The sequence below is a fragment of the Toxotes jaculatrix genome, chromosome 11, assembly GCF_017976425.1.
Source record: "Toxotes jaculatrix isolate fToxJac2 chromosome 11, fToxJac2.pri, whole genome shotgun sequence".
Lineage (NCBI taxonomy): Eukaryota > Metazoa > Chordata > Actinopteri > Toxotidae > Toxotes > Toxotes jaculatrix.
Window position 1 is genome coordinate 8,767,228 of NC_054404.1, and position 22,819 is coordinate 8,790,046.

Consider the following 22,819-nt stretch of genomic DNA (forward strand, 5'->3'; position numbering starts at 1 on the left):
TACAAAACCTGCAGCAAACAGACATCAGAACTAAGCCTTTCTTCAAATGTTAATGCACTGTAACGTTTTTGTGTCATAAACTTACAAAAATAGAAAAGAAGACTAAACAGTAATTGTGGCATGTGCAGAAGTTTGGGCACTATTCTACTTGTAAAGTCTCTGAACTTCATTAATGCCTAAATTGATTTGTTAGGACTTGTAAGGCAGGCCAAGAATTGTCATCAGGAACTGTCAGCTTTGACATTTCAAGAGACAATAAATTCTCTGACTGCTCAAATCTTGTGGTAACTGACTGAGGATCTAAAAATGAAGCTAATAAATGCCTACGAAGCAGAGGAGGCTATAAAAAGAAATAAAATTGCTTCCAGCTTGAAATGTTCTCTGTCTGAAATGTCATCAAGAAATAATAGCAGTTAAGGGGAGCTGTGGAATTCAAGACTAGGAGATTAGGAAGACCAAGAACACTTTCATACATAATTGCACATAGCCTGGGAAAGAAAAAGAAAGGCAAAGCAAAGATATCCATAATGTAATTTTGAATATCCAAAGTACATTGTAACTAGTAAAAAATATCATTACAGATGTCCGCAATTCATTATTAATTTATTATGACTAGTAAAAATGCATTTTTAGTTACAATTAAAATAATTATTAGAAACAGTGCAACTGCAGATATCCAAAAATGTATTGTACATATCGGTTGACAGGTATGACGCCAAGCAGATTCTCTGACTATCCACAATTACACTATACATCTAAAGGAATTTAAAATATATTTAAAGTGTAGTAGAGAAATAGAAAAGTTATAGACATCTTGAAATACAACTTCTACTAGAAAGAACGAGATTAGGGATATTTTTCAACTTTCACTAGGTGAAATGTAATTATGGATATCTACATTAAATTATTTAAATAACATGTACAGACGCAGAACACGGTGGAACACCGGCCTCTAGAGGGCGCAGCAGGATTCTCACTCTTCTTTGTTGGTGCTTTTGCCATGTTTGCGGAAGCTTGGTCACAACAGCTAACTGGAGACTTGTCACTTTTTCTGTGTGTGTTCTATCTGTGTTTTATAATCCAATATGAACCTGCCAAAAGGACCAGATTCTCTGTGCTTCGACAAGGATGTTTTTATGAAGGTGAGAGTCCGTTGACGTTACGGCTGTCAGCATAGTAACCGTAGCTGTCGCTGTCAAACTGGCTAGCATTTAGCTAAGTGCATACTGGATGCTCCTGCTTCTGAAAGCTTTCTTGGTTGTTTTTATTAAATAGGAAAACTTTAACAAATGTCAAACGTTAGTCTTACCACAGCTAATCCTTAGTTGACGTTAGTACTTAGTAAAATGTTCAGATTCTGTATAATGTGCCTGAATTTGTCTTTTTGGTCTGTCAGTTTGTAGCCGTGTCGATATTCTGTTATTTACTTTACCTCTCTGTCCATGTGTTAGTAATGCTGAAGGTAATTGTATGCATGGCTGGCGGTCTGCTGCTGTCTCTGCCTGTCTGCAGGATGACTTTGACGTTGACCAGTTTGTGGCGGAGTGTCGGAAACAGGTCCAGCTGGAGGAGATGAGAGAGGACCTGGAGCTCTACTACAAGCTGCTGAAAACAGCCATGGTGGAGCTCATCAACAAGGACTATGCAGATTTTGTTAACCTATCCACCAACCTGGTCAGTTGTCATTACTGGTGCCCAGTATCGGCCACTGTGCATGTTACAACCATAATGCAAAAATGAAAATTTTTGAATGTTACAAGCATAACACTGCAGTCAGCAGGAGACAGAAATGATGGTCTTTTGAGATAGATTCTCTAATAATGTTTCTCTCTTTGTCTCAGGTGGGGATGGACAAAGCCCTCAATCAGCTTTCTGTGCCACTGGGACAGTTACGAGAAGAGGTTATGGTATGTGTTGTGATTAAGTGTTGTGTAAATCTCTATATATTCCTGCCACAGATGCCTTATTGCATGTTGTGGGCTGTTGTTTGTTACAGAGCCTGCGTCTCTGTGTGAGCGAAGTAATTCAGGCCATAGACAACCAGCTGTCAAAACAGGAAGATCTGCAGAAAAAAAAGGTTTGCTCCTCATGTTCATGTCTGACTTTATCATTTGGTTATATTTTGCATTTATCATTATATGCATTTCATGATCATCTTTACAATGTTGTTGCGCAGTTTTGTATAGTGTGTAAACATTTGTCTGCTTTGTGGGATGATTTAAATCAGTCGTTATCTTCCTTTAATAATCACCATACATCAGGTATGTGTATTGAGGCTAATCCAGGTGGTGCGCTCAGTGGAGAAGATTGAGAAGATCCTCCACTCACAGAACTCCAAGGAATCCAGCTCTCTGGAAATCAGCAGGTGGGAAATTGACATGCAAAAAATCCAAATTGCTGAAAGAAATTGTTCCAAAAACCTGGGAATATTTTCGCACACCAGAGGTTCTGATTGTTTGAGCTTGATCACTGCAGAGATGTAGAACTAAGCATTTGTGTCTAACTTCATGTCTGTCTGTCTGTGCACAGTCCTTTGTTAGCAGGTCAGATCCTAGAGAGGATAGCTACAGAATTCAACCAGCTGCAGTTCCACGCCGTACAGAGCAAAGGCATGCCCCTGCTGGACAAAGTCAGACCTGTAAGTGCTAATGGGTCAATCAGCCAGACGGCTGATAAATCAATAGTCACTCAGTTAGTCAAACAGTTTTTCTGTCTGGTTGCTCTTCCATCAGCCCTGTAATTATTTGACAAAGATAATCAGCCTGTGTAATCCTTCTGTGCTAAGTGCTAAGGGCTCTTCTTTTACGGAAAAAACACCAATGCACTGACCATTTAAATTAACTTAACTGTCTCCAATGCTGCTGCATGATTTACTTGGTCTTTGTGTTTCCTAGAATACTACAATACTTTAGATACTCATTTTCTGTGTATGTGACAACGTTTCATCCTCTGCCAGCGTATAGCAGGGATCACCTCCATGCTGCAGCAGTCTCTAGAGGGCCTGCTGATCGAGGGTCTGCAAACATCCAACGTGGACATGGTGCGTCACTGCCTGAGGACATATGCCACCATAGACAAGACCCGAGATGCTGAGGCCCTGGTAGGACAGGTGCTGGTCAAACCATACATGGACCAGGTAAACGTTCCACAGATGTTTTGATATACTATAGACCCAAGGGCATTTCAGATTTTTGACAGCATATACTGATAATGTTTCCAAAACACTTTTTGTTTCAAATGTAATATGGAGGGGAGTTAGTTCCTAATTAACATAGCAAGACATTGTATTATACAAATACTGAGCTTGTTAAATTGAAAGTCAGCAAATTCTTGTATGTCCTACCTTAATAAGCTGTATGAATCAGCAGATAGAAGATCCCATCTCTCTTCTCTCCATCTTTCAGGTAATAGTAGAAGAGGTGGTGAAGTCCAGCCCGAATGGTCTCCAGCTGATGTACACGAGACTGCTGGAGTTTGTTCCTCATCACTGTAGACTGCTGAGAGAGGTGACTGGAGGAGCCATATCCAGGTATTCATGCTATCATGGAGGCAAATCCATTCAAAGCATGATCCTAGATCAAGTAGTTCTTTGTTGTGTTTGAAATCCTCTTGCATCTACTAGAAAAACAAATTGTCTTCTTTCATCCGTGGAGCTGTTGAGCATACAGAATATTAACCAGGCCGTGTGATCTTCTTCAGACTCTTTGATATTTGTTTATTTTGTTTCATCAATACATTCATATAATTAGCATGCATTTACTCAACATTTTCTGTCACAGGGAGTGTCGGCTTCATAAGGTCTACTGGCCTTTAAAGATTGTTTCAGAAATAACGTTTTTAATGTGCCACTGTTCTCTCTCTCTCCTCAGTGACAAAGCTGACATAGTGCCAGGTTATGATTTCCTGGTGAACTCTGTGTGGCCAGAGATAATCAAAGGGATAGAAGAAAGGTTGGCCTACCTCTTCAACCCTGGAAACCCTGACATATTCTATGAGGTATAGCCACAGTTGGTGTGTGTATGCATTCACACACTGTGTTTTGTATACGGTCACATAATTTGTTGTTAGATTGTGTAGTTTCACCTGTGTGTGTGTGTGGACTGTCTTCTTTTCTAGCGCTACAGCGTGAGCATGGACTTTGTGCGGCGGTTTGAGCGTCAGTGCAGCTCACAGGCCAGTGTGAAGAGACTGAGAGTACATCCTTCATACACCAGCTTCCACAACAAATGGAACCTGCCTGTCTACTTTCAACTACGGTTCATATTACCTCAATACAATCTATAGTCTGCACACCACAGAATGTAACTTACACCTTGTACAGTGTATATTTCTTGGCCAGACGCAGCTTCCGTGGAAGGCTTGTTGTGAGTGTGAAGTTGCCAGACAACCAGTGGAGACTCCAGGAAGTCACTGTACCAGGCCAAGAAACAGCTTATACAGAACCCCCTGTAAAACTACAATGAATTATATTTACAATTTTTTTTTTTAAGGATTAAACATACATGATACTGCATGTTTTTAATATTGTATTTTTATGGGGGATGATAGGCATATTTTGTTACCTGCACACACCAGCTGTTTACCCTTGTTTCCAGTCTTTATGCTTATCTGTAAACATTTAGGTATGAGAGTGGCACTGATGTTCTCACCTCTTGGCAGGAAATCCCAAAAACGTCAAGCTATTCCTACAAACTAATGGAAATTATGGTTTAAAATGAAACTCATACATATACAAAACCTAAGGTTACATCAGTTTTTACTTGCATGCAATGGAGAACAGGAGCACTTTAATCTTTTCAATTCAGACCTCTCAGCTTAAATGAATAAGGTCAGATGATGGTCAAGGTGTAATTTTTGTGCAGGATGTATTTTGAAGAATTGCTTTAAGGACTCAAGAGACAAGCTTTGATTAAAGTTGCAGCCTGTCAGCATTTTTTAGGGGAAAAAGACAAGTTGGCAGATATTCAAAGGTTGGACCAAGCCCATTTTATAGTAATCTGAGAAATTGCTTATCTGTGTGAGTTTCATGCAGAATGATGACAAGAAGCAAAATGTAAATTGAAGATGTGTGTCAGCGTATTACTAAACGTAGTCCGTAAACATGACCCTGGACCTTGACTGACTAGCCATTGATCTTTGTGAAAAAGTAGAGAAGTTGTCTCCCACTCTCACAAACACACACGCACACTGTAAAGTACACAATGCACAGATTCATCATTGCACATCAAGACAAAGATTAGAGTGTTGTGTCCTAATTTCACAATACAAACCTGCACAGTTCAGCTTTTCTGGAAATTTCCAGGGCACACAGTGTTGTTTAACATCATAAACACGTGCATATCAGAGCTGATGCAAGAAATGAGCTGATAACTCATTGATTGGTTTGTCCTTCCCCTCTCTGCGTGTTTCTCCCTGTTTTTCAGGTACAAGGAAACAGCAGGAAGTCTGGAGAACGCCATAAGTGATGGACTAGAGGCAGCACCAGGTTGGAATGTATTTCCTATCACGAATACCAGTGTGCACCAAATACTTCACTGGTAGTAATTGTGTGTCTGTCTCTGTTCATGTCCAGCTGGCAGTGCATACCACCTGCAGGTGTCTGAGGTGTTGTGGTCCTGTCTAGTGAGGTGCTGGTCTGACAAGATCTACCTGTCACCTCTGGCCCATCGCTTCTGGAAACTCACACTGCAGCTCTACTCTAGATATGCTAAATTTCTGGATGAGGTAATCTCAAATACACCAGAGGAAGACTTTAATGATTTGAAGACAGTTTTTAAAAGCAGTATGCAAATGATTAGTCATGTTGCTGTTACTTGCCCGTGGTCCTCACCTGTATTGTTGTCTGCACAGGTGTTGACTAAGATTCCACCCCCTGAGGTGACTAAAGAGCCAGCCAGACCTCTGCCCAGCTCAGCCTCCTCCACCTCCAGCCGAACTTCAATGGATGATGGTGGCAGTGAGAGTGGGAGTCCCGCCTCCCTGTCCACCAAACAGCTCGTCCACATTGCCGCTGACATTCAAAAGCTTCAGGAGAAGGTACATACACACACACACACACACACACACAAATATTTAGATCCAGTTTACTCGATTACAGTTACAGTTTATTTAATGTTTTAGGTCTCCAGTTTTCACTTGATTGTTTCCAAACTGACAGTTGACTTAATTTTTCTCTTAGATACCAGAGTTGTCAGAAATGGTCAGACAGCGTTTAGAAGCTATTGGATTCAAAAACTTTGCTATTGTGGAAGGTAAGCTGCCCATACAGTGCATATAAAAATCATTTTAGCTTCTCACTTCCTTTTCATTGTTGCATGACCATGCAACCATAAATGCCATTTCTGCACTGACATTTAAGAAAAGTAAACATTAACAAAACCCAACAGGCCTTTGAGTATGACATCTTAATTGACAAAGTTACAAGGCTAGCTCAGACTGTGTGTGTACCTCATTGCATTTACTGGTACTTTCCTCTGTATGTCAGATGCTCTAGCAGACTCCAAAGCTTGCCTGTCGAGCAGCGTTCCCACTCTGAACGCCAGGATGACCCAGCATCTGACTGAACGCTGCTGCCGCTTCCTGAAGAGTGCCTCTGAGGTTCCACGACTCTACCGCAGGACTAATAAGGTCAGTGAAGCTGCAAACATGCACACGTACCTGTATATTTCATCATATAATGCTCTCCAATGTTATAACATCCCTTGGAGCAAACATTGGGAGCACTGTTTGTCTGATTTTTTTAAAAATGGAAATACCATGGCAGGTTAAAGGTCAGAATTTCACATTTGAAATGCTCTGGCTCGTCAGATCTCTGTGAAACCTGGAGGGATGATGCATGTTAATACATGGATGACCCTCATTCAAATGCCACTGGAGTATTTTTTTATAACTGGCTCTAAAATTTAGCCTATTAATGAACTAAATGATGTTTTAGTATGAGGCCGAGGACACTTTCAAGAGATTTCTTGTTTGTGAAGGTCAACAGAGTTTGTGAAAGTAAACAATTAATGTGCTTAATAATTGAAATAATAATAATTAAAAAATCAAGGTGCCTCAATCCTCCCTCACTTGCTCACTCATTGTTAGAGTTAATATTAGGAAAACAGTAACACTAACAAGGATTTCTAAATCAAATTTTATTAAATCAATTTCTGTTTGACTGACGACTGCAGAGTTCTGTATAAAGAAGAAAATGTAGCCTGCAACATGGTTTTCCTTCAGTGGTTAAAGAGAAAAGAATATAAGATAATAGGATTTCAGCCGCCTCTCCATATTCTCAACATGAATAAAACATGAAACTTCAAATGCAGTTTTCAACCAAGTGAAACACACTTCCATAAATGTTGAATTTTGTATCAACAACGTTGTGAAAACCTACGGTATCTTCCTCCCTGTGTAGGATCTGCCAGTCCGTGCATCAGCGTACATGGACAACGCCTTACGTCCGTTACACCAGTTGCTGACAGACTCAACGGGGCTGGTCACTCCCTCTACAGCACAGGAATGGCTGCGAGTAGCTCTTTCTGACTGCACACAGAGGTAATTTTAAACACACAAACAGATCCAGCGACAGTACCCATGCTGAAGAATTTAAAAGTATTGGCCAAGGCCAGTACTTAGATTTTTACAATATGCGCTCATCCATCTAGAAACTTTCTCTCACTTACATTTTCTTTTCATTTCCACGGTTTGTGTTCAGGTACTATGAGACCATCTCAGAGGTGCTGAGCTCGGTGAGAAAGATGGAGGAGAGTCTGAAGCGACTGAAGCAAGCCAGAAAGGGTGCGACCACAACTACCACGGCAGGAACAAACGGTGGACCCACGGATGACAGCAAGATCCGTCTTCAGCTGGCACTGGATGTGGAGTACCTGGGTGAACAGGTCAGTGCTGTTGACACAAGTACATGCAGTCATGTGTGGAGACACTTAAACATGCAGACAAGCAATGTCACAGGCAAAAACATATATACATTCACCAAGCACTTTATTAGGAACACCTGTACACCTACTTATTCATGCAATTATGCAAATCAGCCATTCATCTGGCAGCAGTGCAGTGCATAAAATCATGCAGATACAGGTCAGGAGCTTCCAATTAATGTTCACTACAAACATCAGTGGATAAAAATGTAGCATAATTGTTGGTATGAGATGAGCTGCTTTGGGTTTTTCTGAAACTGCTGATCTCCTGGCATTTTAACACACAATCATCTCCATGGGAGAGGTCAGGCTGCTTAGAGCTGAAAGAAAGGCTGCGGCTAACTCAGATAACCACTCTTTACAACTGCGGTGAGCAGAGAAGCATCTCAGAATGCACACCAAGCCTGTTTGAGAACAAAGGGAGGCCCCATCCAGTATTAGTATGGTCATCTTAATAAAGTGTGTGGGGAGTGTATACTGTAGAGAAGTATTGCTGAAGTTACCAACAGTTGTTTTACAGATTTTAGTGTCATCTGAAATACTTTTGGTTGTTCTCTCTGACATTGATTTGTACTGTTGTTTGTCTCAGATCCAGAAGATGGGTCTTCAACCAAGTGACATCTCCATGTTTTCCACTCTCATGGACCTTGTGAAAGAGGCCAGAGAGCTTGCTGAACAGAACCAGTAAAAAGTTCAGTCCACCGTAACCAAAAACATCTCCATTTACTGCTGCAAACTTCAGAGCCACAGTGCACAAAGATCTTAACAACAGGGATCTGCCAGAGTTGCATCTGACCAAGCTGTAAATTATTGTTTTTCAAACCGCAGATAAACTACTGTCTGGATCACCACTGGTTCTGCTGTAGGCAGTGTGAATAAGAGGGACTGCATGATGTGGTGTTATATCCATGAAATGTTTTTCACAAAATGACTGATACGTGCTCCACAGAAATGTATTTTTCTTTTTTAGTCAGAAAGTTGTAAAGAGAGACTCAAACAATATTTGTCTAATTTCTGCTGCTTGGTGAAGGATTAATCTCGAATAGAGAAGTCTTTAAGTGTGTAACGTGTACATTTTTGTTAAGATTGAAGTTCTATAACATGTTTAACATAATTAACTTGGGAAAAGAAAAATAAAGAACTTTGGATACAGTAGTGAATTTGTGTGTTTTAATACAAAGGTAATGAGCTACCCGCAAACCACAGGACTCTGAAATTTCTGAAAACTTTGACCATGAACAACTGGCTCTAGATTCTGCTCAGGGTTTTTCTGTCACCATTTGAAAACGCTGCCTTTTTCCAAATTGTTTTACACATTAAGTCATGTTTTTTTAAATGTATTTTCTAATATTTACAAGTGAGTCTTTCTGTTTTATAAGTAATTTGTTTATTCTTGGGTTTAGCTGCAAAGTGGCATCACGGAAAAGGACACTGCATTATCTCTAAAGTACTTAATATGCTTTTTTATGCACAGAATCTATATGGGAGGAAGCATAAGAGGCAAGAACGAGAAACAGGACCAGAAATATGGATGTGATTTATCATGTGAGAAACTGAAGTTTTATGTTTTGGCTGGTTAATGTGCAGTAGTTGATGAAATTGTCCCCAAAACTTAATTATGTAAATGATTATTCTGCCTCTTATCCAAATTTCAGTACATTCACAGTAAATGAAGCATAATCTTTAACCAGAAAGTTGAATGACCTCTGTTGCAGCATTTCCCTCTAACTCAGTTATGTATGCTTCTCTCCTGACCTTTTTAGTTGGTGATAGATGTTGATACAAGATTTATTTGATTTGCTGAAATGGAAAAGACTTTGCCCGAGATCCTGATGAAAAACAATGGCATGTTAACTGTACTGGGAAACAAATGTTTTATTTCGGCAATCCCAAATCGTAACAAAACAAAAATAAACTCTTAGTTACAATATACAACGTATTAGTCATTTAACGTAGAGAATCATGGTTACTGTACCTACTACTCTACCGCAAAATACTGTACAGAACTCTGCTATAATAAATTTTACAGGAAAAAAAATAGGATTTTAATAGGCTGCTTGAAAACAACTCAGGTTAAAGTAACAGGTATTCATAAATACTGCGACAGGGACCCTCAGTGACTCCTGAGTTTGTGGAGAGGATCAGTTAGGTGATGAGAGATAACTACAATACTGTTGCATATTAATGGATTTGCCTTTCATTCCTTGTGCACAGTATGTGGCCATCCTTTCAGCTGAAAAACAGGGGTATGATTTAAATGAGATTTTTGTTGAATGATTTTAGTCATTGAAGCCGTAGGCGATTAAGTAGATTGTAAGACAATAGGTGTGGCATGTTGGGGCGATTTTCACGTCAGAGGTTTTTGTTGGTTTCAAGTACTATATAACTTTAGAGTGTAGGATTTGTGATCCTGCCAAGCATGAGGATGGCGTTAGAATATCCTTCTATGACGGAAAAGAAGAAAGGCCTGTTGATGGACAATTTCACAGGGACACCTGCTTCTTGTATCTTGTCCTGAGGTTCTGCTCCTTCTTCTGACATCTCAAACAACACCTTATTAACCGCCTGAGAGGAGATGGGGAGATTTGTTAATGACATACATACACAATGAGTGGTTTTCATTATATGACAAGCCGACCACTCATCAAGTTCACCTTATCTATAGTGAAGGGTTTGGTGTTGCTGAGTTGGCTGAACTCAGCCCGGGAGCCCAACAGTTCCGCCTCAATTTCTGGATTCATGTCGGTCAATAGGTCACGCAGATCGGTCACAGAAGACATGGAGAACTTTGGCAGGGACAGCTCGAGCAGACTGGGAGGGTGAGGGGCAAACATATTTAAAATTTTAAGATAAAAAGTATTTGAACTAAAATGGGATTGTACCCTTCTCTCCTAAAAATCCACACCCTCATCCGCTCTACATTGATATGATAGCACATTATTGACTAAATAATAAAGGGTTTAAAGGTTTATGAAATTTATGCACATACATTGAGAATCATTTAATTTAATCAGTGAGAATTATTTAAAGAATAAGTAATGCTCACTTTCAAAATCACATACATTTATGTTTAATCAAGATGAAAAAAGAGAAATACTCACCCTTCCTGGAGGCTCTGGTGCCAGCCAGAAATGACGTCTGTGAGCAGCTTCGACTCTATGTCATGGAGGTTGGCCCCTTCATGAGGCAGGACCAGCAACATGTATGACCGTTTGCTCAAAGACAGTTTCACAACAGTGCACCGCCGCATCTTTAATAATAACAAAAATATTACAGATGAGTCAAGAGATGTACAAACGAACCAACAAATCAGCTTAAAAAAAAAACAATTCTTACCTTGTCATTCAGGTAGTGATACTGACCCGTGTGGGTCATCATTGGAGCCATCACTGTGGTTGTTTGATCCACATGAAACTCCTGCAAGGAGGTCCTCTCTGGCTGGAAGGCTGTCTTCCAGCTGCCTAAAGAGACACAACCAAAGAGCACAGTCAGGTACTGCAGCGTATTATCCTCCACTGAGAAAGTGTGAGGTCTAAACATGAGGTATCTTGACTTTAAATTATGAATCTCAGTCTGCGAATTTCACAAAATCAGCTTAACAGAGACAGACCTTGGAAGTTGAAGGAGGAAATGAACAGAAGGTCACTGCTGGAGGAGTTCAGATCTTTGAAGATGCTCTTCACTTTCCCATCGGACGTCTTCTCTACAAAGCTGTTCACCACTTGCTCAGCCTCCTGAGGTTTGGAGAAGTCCACGCTGCGGATGAACGATGTGTCTGAGAAGTCCTGTGTGCCCTGAATAAAGTCCTCGGATAGCTGAACATCCTGACGAGTGAAGGCCCAGACCTGGGTGGTGATTTCATCTTTGGGTCCGTCGTCCACCAGAGAGTTAATGCTCTGCAGGGTCTTGAGAACCTTGTGTCCATCCACTAAGGACACACAGTCCTCTCGGTCAGTGCCACTGCTCAGGCCCAAAAGAAGCTGCAAGGATAGAAAAGGATTGAGAAAGATTAACTTTTTTGAGTTCAGGTACAAGGTTTGATAATCAGGTTAGGACCACATCAATAATCCCTTCATTCAAAATAGTAAAGAATCAGCAGGATCTGCTTGCCTAAAGTCCTTTTTGGTCTATATAGTGAGAACAAATATAAAACAAAGACCTGGAACGAGCTCGCTGTCTTCTTGGAGGCTCCCAGGTAGAAAGTGACGAGGGATCCAAAGGTGTTGACAGGAGAGAGGAGGGTGTTGGCACCGTGCTGCTTGCTGCTGAGAGCCTGGTACATCCTCAGGCCCAGAGAGTTCAACAGCCCTGCCAGAACCGCCGTCCTCTCTGTGATGTTCTGCCTCTGTGTGTCCAGTTTTGACGGGTCCCTGCTGTCTGGTGTTAGAACTTCAATATCAAGGGGAGCCACAGGAAGTGTCAGCAGGGGCTTGGACGTCTGGGTCTGCAGGGTCTCGCAGCTGACATTCTCCGAAGCAAAGAGATAGAAGGGGTGGACGTAGACGCGGTTGGCCTGATTTCCTGACAGGCAGCCGCACAGCAGGAGGACTAGAAGGAGCGATCTCTGCATTTTACCTTTTGTTGGTAACAATTCTTTCTGTAGAGGGAGACACATTTTTTTTTAGTTTAAGATAAATTACCATAAGTATATCAAAATATTAACTGCATCTCTTAATCTCTGCATCATCCTCCGTGTCTTGGTGAGCTCTGAGTATTGGGTGGTATGTGAACGCTGCGTGACTATTAGTGTGGCTTTCGTCAGAAATCTGGCTGGATCTGGTTTTCTGTCTCTGACAGGATTGGCTGGCAGGAACACTGGGCATAGAGCGGCGTGTCAGTGATTGATTGATCGCTCTTTGTGTGTCTTCTCTCCTGCTGGTCAGTGAATGAGCGCAGGCATTACCCTCTGCAACAGAGGTCGCATTGATAATGAAGACGCATCTAAGTGTGTCTGGTGTGTGGGTGCTGTTTCTCTGTTTACTGACTTAAGTAAAATGGAGGTTGCAATCGACATCAATTGCAACTGTCATCAAATATTAATACAAAACTGTTCACTTTGGACACTATGGTTAGAAAATATGATGCTTGAGGCAAATTTGTGCTGTATTTATGTTGTAATACCTAAACAAATAAACCCGAATATTTAGAATGAATAAATATAAGCTGCAAAACAAACTTCCACACACACATAAAGTATATAATTAAAATGAAAAATAAATATACTGACAAGTTCATTGAGATGCTTCTCATTTTCTCAACTTGCCATTGTAATTTAATGGATGGAGCTCCAAATGAGTGCGGAGCAAACACAAGTACTGCAGTTATAAACACCTTTTATGCATTAACCTTGATGTCTCTGAAGGAGAAGTGCACTTGTGTAAAAACAGGACTTTATCCTTTCAGCTGAACGTGCAGAGATGTGGACTGATGGCCTCATGGAGGAGGTTAGCAAACACCAGATTCTCCTCTGTTTGGACATGTACCACAGGCCGTGGCTTTGGTTCCTGATCAATAAAACCAGAGCACGCAAATGTTCTTACACACAACCAACCCGTCTGTGTACCCAATGACTCAGTGACAGAGGTCAAAAAACATGGCTGGTTTGTGATCAGAGACATTTTCTGTCAAGCTCCAGAATTTTGACAAAACTTTTGAAATGACTGGATTCAATAGAAACTTGTCTTCAAGTAGCAAGTTATTTTCATTAAGTGGAAAACCATCAAATTAAACTCAAAAGTTTGTCAGAGACAGTTTTAGCCATTTAGTACATTAGTTTCTGGTTTTGAAGGATATAATGGAAGGCCCATCAATTCTCTACACTCAAACATTTCCCCGCACCTCTGACACGTTTATGCTCAGGGTAGTGTAAAATCAAAAGGCAGTTAAAGATAAAGTCAAAGTTTGCTCTTACCGTGTGTGTCTGCTGCTGCTGCTGCTGAGTGAGGTGCTGAGTGAGGTCCTGACTCCTCTGCTCCCTGGCTTTAACCCAGCCAGCCGCTCATGGTGCTCCCACTCTGGTTACTGATTAACCACAGCAGCATTGAGTCAGGGGCTCTGCTGCCATGACTCACAGCCTGCTTTGTACTGACGAGCTGCTGCTATAGATAAATAGGTCTGACACAGAGAAGAAAAAGACCACCCAATGCCCCTCTACGTGTTGACTTTAGGAGGATGATGCAAGCACTTCCTGGAGGGGGTGAAAAGGAGAGCTCAACTTCCACAAAGGAGAAGCAGCAGAGGGGCAGCCAGGCTTGTTTACGTTTACCATCATTTCAGAGTGACTCACTGAAATGTCACTACACTAGAGATGTTTATTTGTGAAGAGGTGCTCCTGGTTAATTACGCATGTTCTTTGTCATTTTTGCTTAACGGGGTCAAACAAGTACAAAGTAAACAAGTCACAAAGCTGCGTCACTTGAATCTGTAGAAGAAAAAAATAAAAGGAGAGAAAGAGGGAAGGAGAAAAAAGACAATCTGGAAATGACTAAACAACAATCACATTTTTATATTGTATCTAATTGTTGTACCGTTGTATTTGTGTTACTCATGTTATCATGTCTTCATCTCTTTTTACTTGTTCACTTTCTCTTTAGTTTCATTTCGTCATTAGTGCAAATTTACCTTAATAAATTTAATAAAAATATATAATAATTAATATAATATAATATATAATATAATAATGCTCATTAAACCATGTTAACTGATATAATAAAGAATTCTGTATGCATCCCACTGACTTGAATTTTTAACTTAATGAGGCCCTTCAAAAGCTTAGTGAGAACTAATAAAATACCTGAGAAATGCAATAAAATAAACCAATACCTTATCTCTTATCCTGACATAAACTAATTTATCAAGCAATATAGTTTGCTAATAAAAGGTGATATCTGTGAATATATTTGGGAAAATCCTCCACGCACACCTGACTCAACAAGAGAGGGTACGCTCAATTTTCTCATCATGTCAAGTGTTTTACAGTTTTATCTTTTATAAACATTGTTACAGTAATAATGGCTGACAACGGTAAGTTAGGAGGCTTTATGTCTCATCAGTCAACAATGCAAAACTAAAACAGATACTTACAGAATCTGGGAAATTATATCTCACGCACGGTTGACATTTTTCCTGAATTTCTATGCACTATTTTTTATGTTGGTACTGATATATTGATATTGATAAAATGTCCAATATTCCTATTTTTTTACAGCCCTAAGTATCAACATACCTTTTTGACAATGATTCCTTGTTTTTCAGCCAATAGTTGTGACAACTGTGTTTTGCTGAGTCAGTTTATCTTATACCTGAACAACAAAATGTATTATTCTAGATGACAGTAATATATGTATGTACTGACAGTATGACAGTACATTTTAAACAGTAAACCTCATTTACTATTAATAGCTGATCCATAAATAAGATACTTCATTTAATGTGTTTCAAAGTTATTAATTAATACATAAAAATTCAACCTGTAAAACTTTTACACTATGTACTACAATTTTTATTTTACAACAAATGCTAATACTATAATAATACAATATAAAAATCTTGACTTTAATAATAGTTTGAGCCTGCACAAAATAATGCTCACAACGTGCTCACAATGACGTTGTTAATATGCTGATGTTTAGCAGGTATGCTCTTTACGTTGTTCACCAATATAGTTTGGTGTGTTAGCAGCTGGCATTTGCTAATTAGCACAAAATACAAAGTACAGCAGAGGGTGATTAGTTTTACAGGTATTTGGTCATAAACCAAAGAATGGATGGATCACTGAACGGGTCTAACACGAACTGGCCAAGAGGGCTCCCTTGGCTTCACATGCAAAAATGCCCCAGAAACTGACTACACACAATAAAAAACAAAAAACAAAACAAAACAAAACACAAAATGACCACAAACCATCATTTATATAGTAGTTTTAAAATAAGGTTAGATTAGATTTAGATACAACTGATGCAGCAGGATTCACATACTGACAACAGTTACTTACATTTACTGCAGCAGATGTCAGTTACACATCTAAGAGCATTATGGTGTATAGTATATATTTTATTATCTGCTCAACTGCAAGTTCCCAAAAACCCTCATGAAGGTTGAGTGTGTGTCTTAAGCAAATATCTTAAAACACACATCCTGAAGCTAGAGGTGAACAATCTTTGCAAACTCTTTATGACAGTTAACCAAGTGTGTGTTTCTCATGAGCGATTACATAGCAATTTATCCCTGTCACATTTGGTGACATCAGAAACTTTAAGGGTGCTGGCTATATAAGCTGTCATGTTCAGTAGCTGAAGCAGGTTGGAAGGTGAACGAATTCACCATGTGGACTCTGTTGGTTCTTTGCAGCGTGATCGCCACACATGCAGTGCAAGGTATTGTCCACTAATTTATTGTTGTTTTGTTGGTCTCTTTCTCTCACATCAGTCTCAGTTTTTAGGGCAGTAAGGTGCAACATTAGACTGAGCACTGATCTGCTGCAAAGATTAAGTGTCTGTGTGTTTTCACATTTAAGTCTTTATGACAGGATTTTTGGCTGCTGTTACCTGTGATGCCACTGAACTTTAAGAGGCATGTGAACTTTTATTGTGTTTGTTTACTCTTGTCATAATCCACCAGGCGCTGATCGCCTCCTAACAACTGTGCCATCTGAGACACTGGATAGTACAGGTACAAAACCACATGTAAAATAAACAGAATAATGTAATTATGAAGAATGTTGTTTGCCTTGCCATGTCTCTATCAGAATTAGCGGATGTGTTGTTGTTTCAGATGGTTCAGCTAAATCAGAGCAATTTACTGAGCACATTAAAGATTGAAGGTGAAAAGATGACCAGTATAACTAACACGTCATCTGAGTAACAGAATGTGTTGATATTTTAATTTTAATTTTTTTTTAAATGATTTTAATGTTATATCTGTTTTTTTTAATATCTATTAGTTTCTGAAGAAATACTCACAGCTCATGTTTATGCCACAGGTAAGATACGTTCCTGCAAAATAAGAAACATAATATCAGCTCATGGTTGTGGGTTTTATTTATTCATAAATTTTAATCAAATGTATCGTTCTGGAAAGGGGTCAACAATCACAGTACACTGGTTACATGTTATAGAGAGGCTTCACTATTTAGTGGGGAGGCAACATGTCCTATATTCTCTGATGATTGTGCTCTACTAGCTAAGCGTTCTGCATTCTTCACTGCTGTGTCTTGTGAGTTTTCATCTTGTCATGTGTTATTTTTCCATTATTTGTGAGTAAGTTTTTGTTTTTTTTTTGTTTTTCACACTTTCATGAACCTGTGTTTCTTCAGATACCACATTCTGTGGTGACTACCTGTATGGCAGTAGAGGCACTTTTTACAGCCCCAACTACCCAAACAATTACCCAGCCAACGCAAACTGTACATGGTACATCAGACCAGGCAGTCGAATTGTGCAGCTGGAGATCACTGATGTAAAGTAAGCATATGTGCAGCTGGCCCCTGAAATGATCAACTTCTTGCTGTATTGTCTGTGGCTTTAAATTCAAACCCCTGTTCTTCTTCTGCTCTTATGACAGCATCGAGAATCACCCGACATGTAGTTACGATGCCATTTACGTCTATGATGGCTATAGCACTGGAGGCAGCAGGCTTCTCGGGAAGGTGTGTGGCACTAACAGCACCACCTTCCACTCCACTGGTGAATATCTGACAGTGCGCTTCATAAGTGATGGCATTGTTAGCGACAAAGGATTTCGGGTTGACTACAGAGTTGCGGGTAAGTCACTTTGGATATGGACAAGATATACACAGTGTGCTGGGTCCCCACTCTAATGATAATGAGAATGTTAACAGGAGTAAAAAATAACAACAACAAAAAAGCCTCATCACAACCATGTGGAGATAGACTTAAACTCTGTGATTTCAGTTATGGGAACTGTTTCGCCTTTTTTTTCTCCACCTGGAGGTTCATGTAGGTACAACTGTGGCAACCAGGTCAAAAACTGCTCTTGCTCTTCAAGCTGTGGATACAGAGGGACGTGTTGTGGAGACTATGAAAGTAAGCAGCAGTGGTGGAAAGTTACTAAGCACATTTGATGTACTTCATTTTCTGAAGTACAGTTTTGAGATAGTTGTAACCAGGCTGTAGCAGTAAAATGGTCTTTGATGAGTTGAATAGGTGAAAGCAGAAAAGGATTCAGTAAGGCTCATGTATCAACCAATCTAATCTCTCTTTTTGTTTAGATTACTGCTTATCCACGTCTGCACCAGTTACAGGTAATTTGATCTCTCCAAGTAAAAGTTCCATGCATTTTTAACTTGAAGTAAAAACAGGTATTTAAGTATCTGTATGACCAAATTATTATAAATTGTTTAAAGCAACAGCTCCATCAAATTCATCTTTCCTTAACAAGAATTACAAATACTTTGGTAAGACTGTTTCCTCCTGTGTTTCCCAGCTCAGCCATCATGTCACAACAACTGCGGCATGTACATGGGAAGCTGCTCCTGCTCAAGCTCTTGTCAATACTATGGCAACTGTTGCCATGACTACTACTGTAAGTGCCAAGTCTAACAAATCAACAGCATTAACAGGTACTGCATCCCTCACTTGCTGAAGGAATCAGTCTGTCAAATTCCTCAGTGCTCATATGGACATGGTGTGATCGTATCTTTTGTTCACAGTTGTAGAATGAACAGCAGGTGTATCATAATGTTTTGTTTTGCACAGTAACAAGAGGTGTAAAAGACTAAGACTGTAATCGTTTTATTCTCTTCTCTCTGTTATGTAGCTTACTGCCAACTGACCTCTGCCAGTGCCACCACAGGTATGGAAACCTCTCCACAACCTACATTCGAAAGAATAAAACATATCATCAGTCACTGAAACGTTGTAACACCCTCCCGTGTCTCTCAGATCAGCCCTCGTGTCGTTACAACTGCGGCTGGAGCCTGGGAAGCTGCTCCTGCTCAAGCTCTTGTCAGTACTATGGAAACTGTTGTCATGACTACTACTGTAAGTATCACGTCCCTCAAAGCTCAGCAGAGAAGCCGCTGCACGCTATAACCATGCGTCTTGCATCACACAGAAATGCAACATTACTCCTCAAAAGCAAGACCTTCATAAAAGAATTTACTGAATCATTATCCAAAGTTTCCATAAAACTGACTGTATGTAAGATAAGACTGAGGACATTACTGGATGTCTTGTATGTTACTGGACTCACTCATAAAGAGGATCGTATGTCTTAGTCTTGATAGAATACGCTGGCACCTTTATGTTCCTGCTAATACAGCATTGACTGTATTCATGTGAAAAATGTCCAACAATTTCCTGAAACTCAATGACAATGTGCACATATTCACAAGACAGGACAGTGATTGTTTCATTCTCCTCTCTTTGTCATGTAGCTTACTGCCAGGCGTCCACTGTCAGACCCACCACAGGTATGAAAACCTCTCAAAGACCTAGAGTACATGTGAGTAAACCAGTCTATCATTTATTCTGCTGGCAGGAAAACGTCTTACTACTCCTCTGTGTCTCTCAGCTCAGCCCTCATGTCGTTACAACTGTGGCAGTTACCTGGGAAGCTGCTCCTGCTCCAGCTCTTGTCAATACTATGGCACCTGTTGTCGTGACTACTATTGTAAGTATCATGTCATTCAAAGCTCAGCAGAGAAGCCGCTGCACACTGCAACCAAAAAATTGACTGTATATAAGACTTCTTTACAGATTATAATGCCAGTGAATTGAGGACATTGCTGGAGGTCTTGTGTGTAACTGGATCCACTCATAAAGAGGGTCATATGCTGGATCTGATGATTAGCAGAGGATGTAAAACCCACACAAAATGCCATCTTTAGTTCTTTAATGTGATGTTTGGGCATGATTCACAGTTTTCCACAAATTTGAAGTGTCAATTTCATGGAGTATTCAATGTCACATCAGCTTCTGTGATTCATTCCGTTTTGGCATGTTACATCTGTGTAGCCTTTGATGGCAAACTTCGCCAAAACACAGCCAGTTCTGTTACCACTGTCCAGAAGTGTTAGGGCTGGGTTATGCTAGAAAAAAACTAGTTTGTGTGACCTATTGTGTAAAGTGGGCGTGAATGACAAATTCACAGAGTCAGCAGTTCTGATGGAGCATATTGGCATCTTTACGTCCCTGCTAACACAGCATTAACTAAAAATCACCCTAAAATTTCCAACAATTTCCTGAAACTCAATGACAATATGCACATATTCACAAGACTCTAATCCTTTCATTCTGTCATGTAGCTTACTGCCAGGCGTCCACTGTCAGACCCACCACAGGTATGAAAACCTCTCAAAAACCTAAAGTACACATGAATAAACCAGTCTATCATTTATTCTGCTGGCAGGAAAACGTCTCACTACTCTTCTGTGTCCCTCAGCTCAGCCCTCATGTCGTTACAACTGTGGCTGGAACCTGGGAAGCTGCTCCTGCTCCAGCTCTTGTCAATACTATGGCACCTGTTGTCATGACTACTACTGTAAGTATCATGTCATTCAAAGCTCAGCAGAGGCGCCGCTGCACACTGTGGTCAAAAAATTGACTGTATACAAGACTTCTTTACAGATTATAATGCCAGTGAATTGAGGACATTGCTGGAAGTCCTTTATGTAACTGGACTCACTCATAAAGAGGGTCATATGCTGGATCTGATGATTAGTTCTGAGGGAGTATTAGTCTTGAGGGAGTATATTGGCATCTTTACGTCCCTGCTAATACAGCATTGATTAAAAATCACGCTAAAATGTCCAAAAGCTTCTTGAAATTCAATGACAACATGCACATATTCACAAGAAAAGACAGTGATTGTTTCATTCTCCTTTGTCATCTAGCTTACTGCCAGGCGTCCACTGTCAGACCCACCACAGGTATGAAAACCTCTCACAAGCTAAAAGTAAACCAGCCTATCATTTATTCTGCTGGCAGGAAAACATCTCACTACTCTTCTGTGTCCCTCAGCTCAGCCCTCATGTCGTTACAACTGCGGCAGTTACCTGGGAAGCTGCTCCTGCTCCAGCTCTTGTCAATACTATGGCACCTGTTGTCACGACTACTACTGTAAGTATGTCATTCAAAGCTCAGCAGAGAAGCTGCAGCACACTGTGATCAAAAAATTGACTGTATACAAGATAAGACTTCTTTACAGATTATAATGCCAGTGCTTTGAGTACATTGCTGGAAGTCCTTTATGTAACTGGACTCACTATATTGGCATCTTTAAATCCCTGCTAATACAACATTGACTAAAAATCACCCTAAAATGTCCAAAAGCTTCCTGAAATTCAATGACAATGTGCACACATTCACAAGAAAAGACAGTGATTGTTTCATTCTCCTCTCTTTGTCATGTAGCTTACTGCCAGGCGTCCACTGTCAGACCCACCACAGGTATGAAAACCTCTCAAAAACCTAGAGTACATGTGAGTAAACCAGTCTATCATTTATTCTGCTGGCAGGAAAACATCTTACTACTCTTCTGTGTCTCTCAGCTCGGCCCTCATGTCGTTACAACTGCGGCAGTTACCTGGGAAGCTGCTCCTGCTCCAGCTCTTGTCAATACTATGGCACCTGTTGTCACGACTACTACTGTAAGTATCATGTCATTCAAAGCTCAGCACACTTTGATCACACTTTTCACCTAAAATTAGAACTGAAACCCTTGTTTTTTTTTTTTTATTGTTTTTCAAACAGCCTACTGCACAGCCACAACCACCAGGCCAACCACAGGTAGAATCCTCAGTGTGCAAAATTAGCCTGATTCAGATATAGTTCATTTCAATTACACTTATGCCACCTTATCCACCTTTAGCGGCGCCCTGCGGAGGCTCTCTTTTTGGCTCGGGCAACTTCTCCAGCCCGAACCATCCCAGCTACTACCACGACAACGCCTACTGTGTCTGGCAGCTCAGAGCTTCGTCTGACCAAAGAATCTTCCTGATGTTCACATACCTGCAGTGAGTGAAGATATGACAGATTTTAGAGATCAGTAATATAAATGACCTGCCTTAATATGTCAATTACATGTGGAGTATATATGTGGTGGCATAAATTACATACAGATCTCAACAATATTATCAACTTGTGGAATAATTTTTGGCTTTTATCAAATTTTTAAAAACAGACTGGAGAACTGCTGCAACTGTGACTACATCAAAGTCTACGATGGGCCGTCTGTTAGTTCACGATTTCTGGGGCATGTGTGCAACGACAGTCTGAGTTCTTTCTACTCCACCTCCAACTACATGACAGTGCTCTTCCGAAGTGATGGTTCTGTGGTCGGCCGAGGGTTCAATGCCGAGTTTGTGAGCTCTCTGCCACCAAGCTCAGGTACAATTATGGTACATTTGATAGTGATCATAAGATGTCTAGTTTTGATTTTATTTTACGTGTGTTAAATGGCTCTTGTAGATTGACATACCTCCTGTGAAACGATCTATAATGCCTGCTGTGTCTGCTTGTAAAAACTGCCACAAGGGATGTCTCAATTTGGGCTAAAGACAACAGATTTATCAAAGAAAGCCTGCGTTACAAAGCATTACAAACTACCAACAATTTTATGAAGGTGCAAAACAGTTACTGTAGTACCCCTTTTAAAACCAGTGGTATAGGACATCCTTAAATCAGCCAAAATACTGTAAATTGGCATCCCTTTCTTCTACTGGGGATTAAAAATTTTGACCTGATTATGGTGCTGAATGATCTGATAATCCATCTGATAGTTGTCAAGGCAATTTACTCAAAGCCATAGATGTCAACCTCAAGGTGGTGCAAGTGCAAAAGTCAAGGGATCACTGAAGTCAGTAGGCTTCACTCTCTGGGGGACAGCAAAAGTCTCTCCAAAATTTCGTGGCAGTCCTTCCAGTGGTTGTTGACAGG

At 40.3% G+C, this 22,819-nt stretch overlaps 2 protein-coding genes across 3 annotated transcripts; one reads left to right on the forward strand and one right to left on the reverse strand.

Annotated features, from left to right (window-relative positions):
* The first annotated feature begins 996 nt into the window (after positions 1 to 996).
* Positions 997 to 9,074, forward strand: cog2 (component of oligomeric golgi complex 2). Its single transcript, XM_041050274.1, has 18 exons — positions 997 to 1,142; positions 1,513 to 1,674; positions 1,842 to 1,907; positions 1,997 to 2,077; positions 2,262 to 2,365; positions 2,530 to 2,638; positions 2,957 to 3,136; positions 3,405 to 3,529; positions 3,870 to 3,996; positions 4,117 to 4,256; positions 5,424 to 5,485; positions 5,573 to 5,724; positions 5,851 to 6,036; positions 6,179 to 6,251; positions 6,485 to 6,627; positions 7,400 to 7,539; positions 7,700 to 7,883; positions 8,512 to 9,074. Exons 1-18 carry the CDS (start codon positions 1,086 to 1,088, stop codon positions 8,608 to 8,610), a joined length of 2,190 nt encoding a protein of 729 aa, XP_040906208.1. The 5' UTR covers positions 997 to 1,085; the 3' UTR covers positions 8,611 to 9,074.
* Positions 9,075 to 9,782: 708 nt separating this feature from the next.
* agt (angiotensinogen) lies at positions 9,783 to 14,004 on the reverse strand. Of its 2 annotated transcripts, none has more exons than XM_041050275.1 (7): positions 13,834 to 14,004; positions 12,082 to 12,519; positions 11,533 to 11,902; positions 11,259 to 11,383; positions 11,024 to 11,172; positions 10,577 to 10,733; positions 9,783 to 10,487 (listed from the first exon to the last, which is right to left on the reverse strand). In XM_041050275.1, exons 2-7 carry the CDS (start codon positions 12,490 to 12,492, stop codon positions 10,311 to 10,313), a joined length of 1,389 nt encoding a protein of 462 aa, XP_040906209.1. In that variant the 5' UTR covers positions 12,493 to 12,519; positions 13,834 to 14,004; the 3' UTR covers positions 9,783 to 10,310. The 2 variants fall into 2 exon arrangements, with proteins under 2 accessions (XP_040906209.1, XP_040906211.1); XM_041050277.1 differs by lacking the exon at positions 13,834 to 14,004 and adding an exon at positions 13,254 to 13,398.
* Positions 14,005 to 22,819: the final 8,815 nt, after the last annotated feature.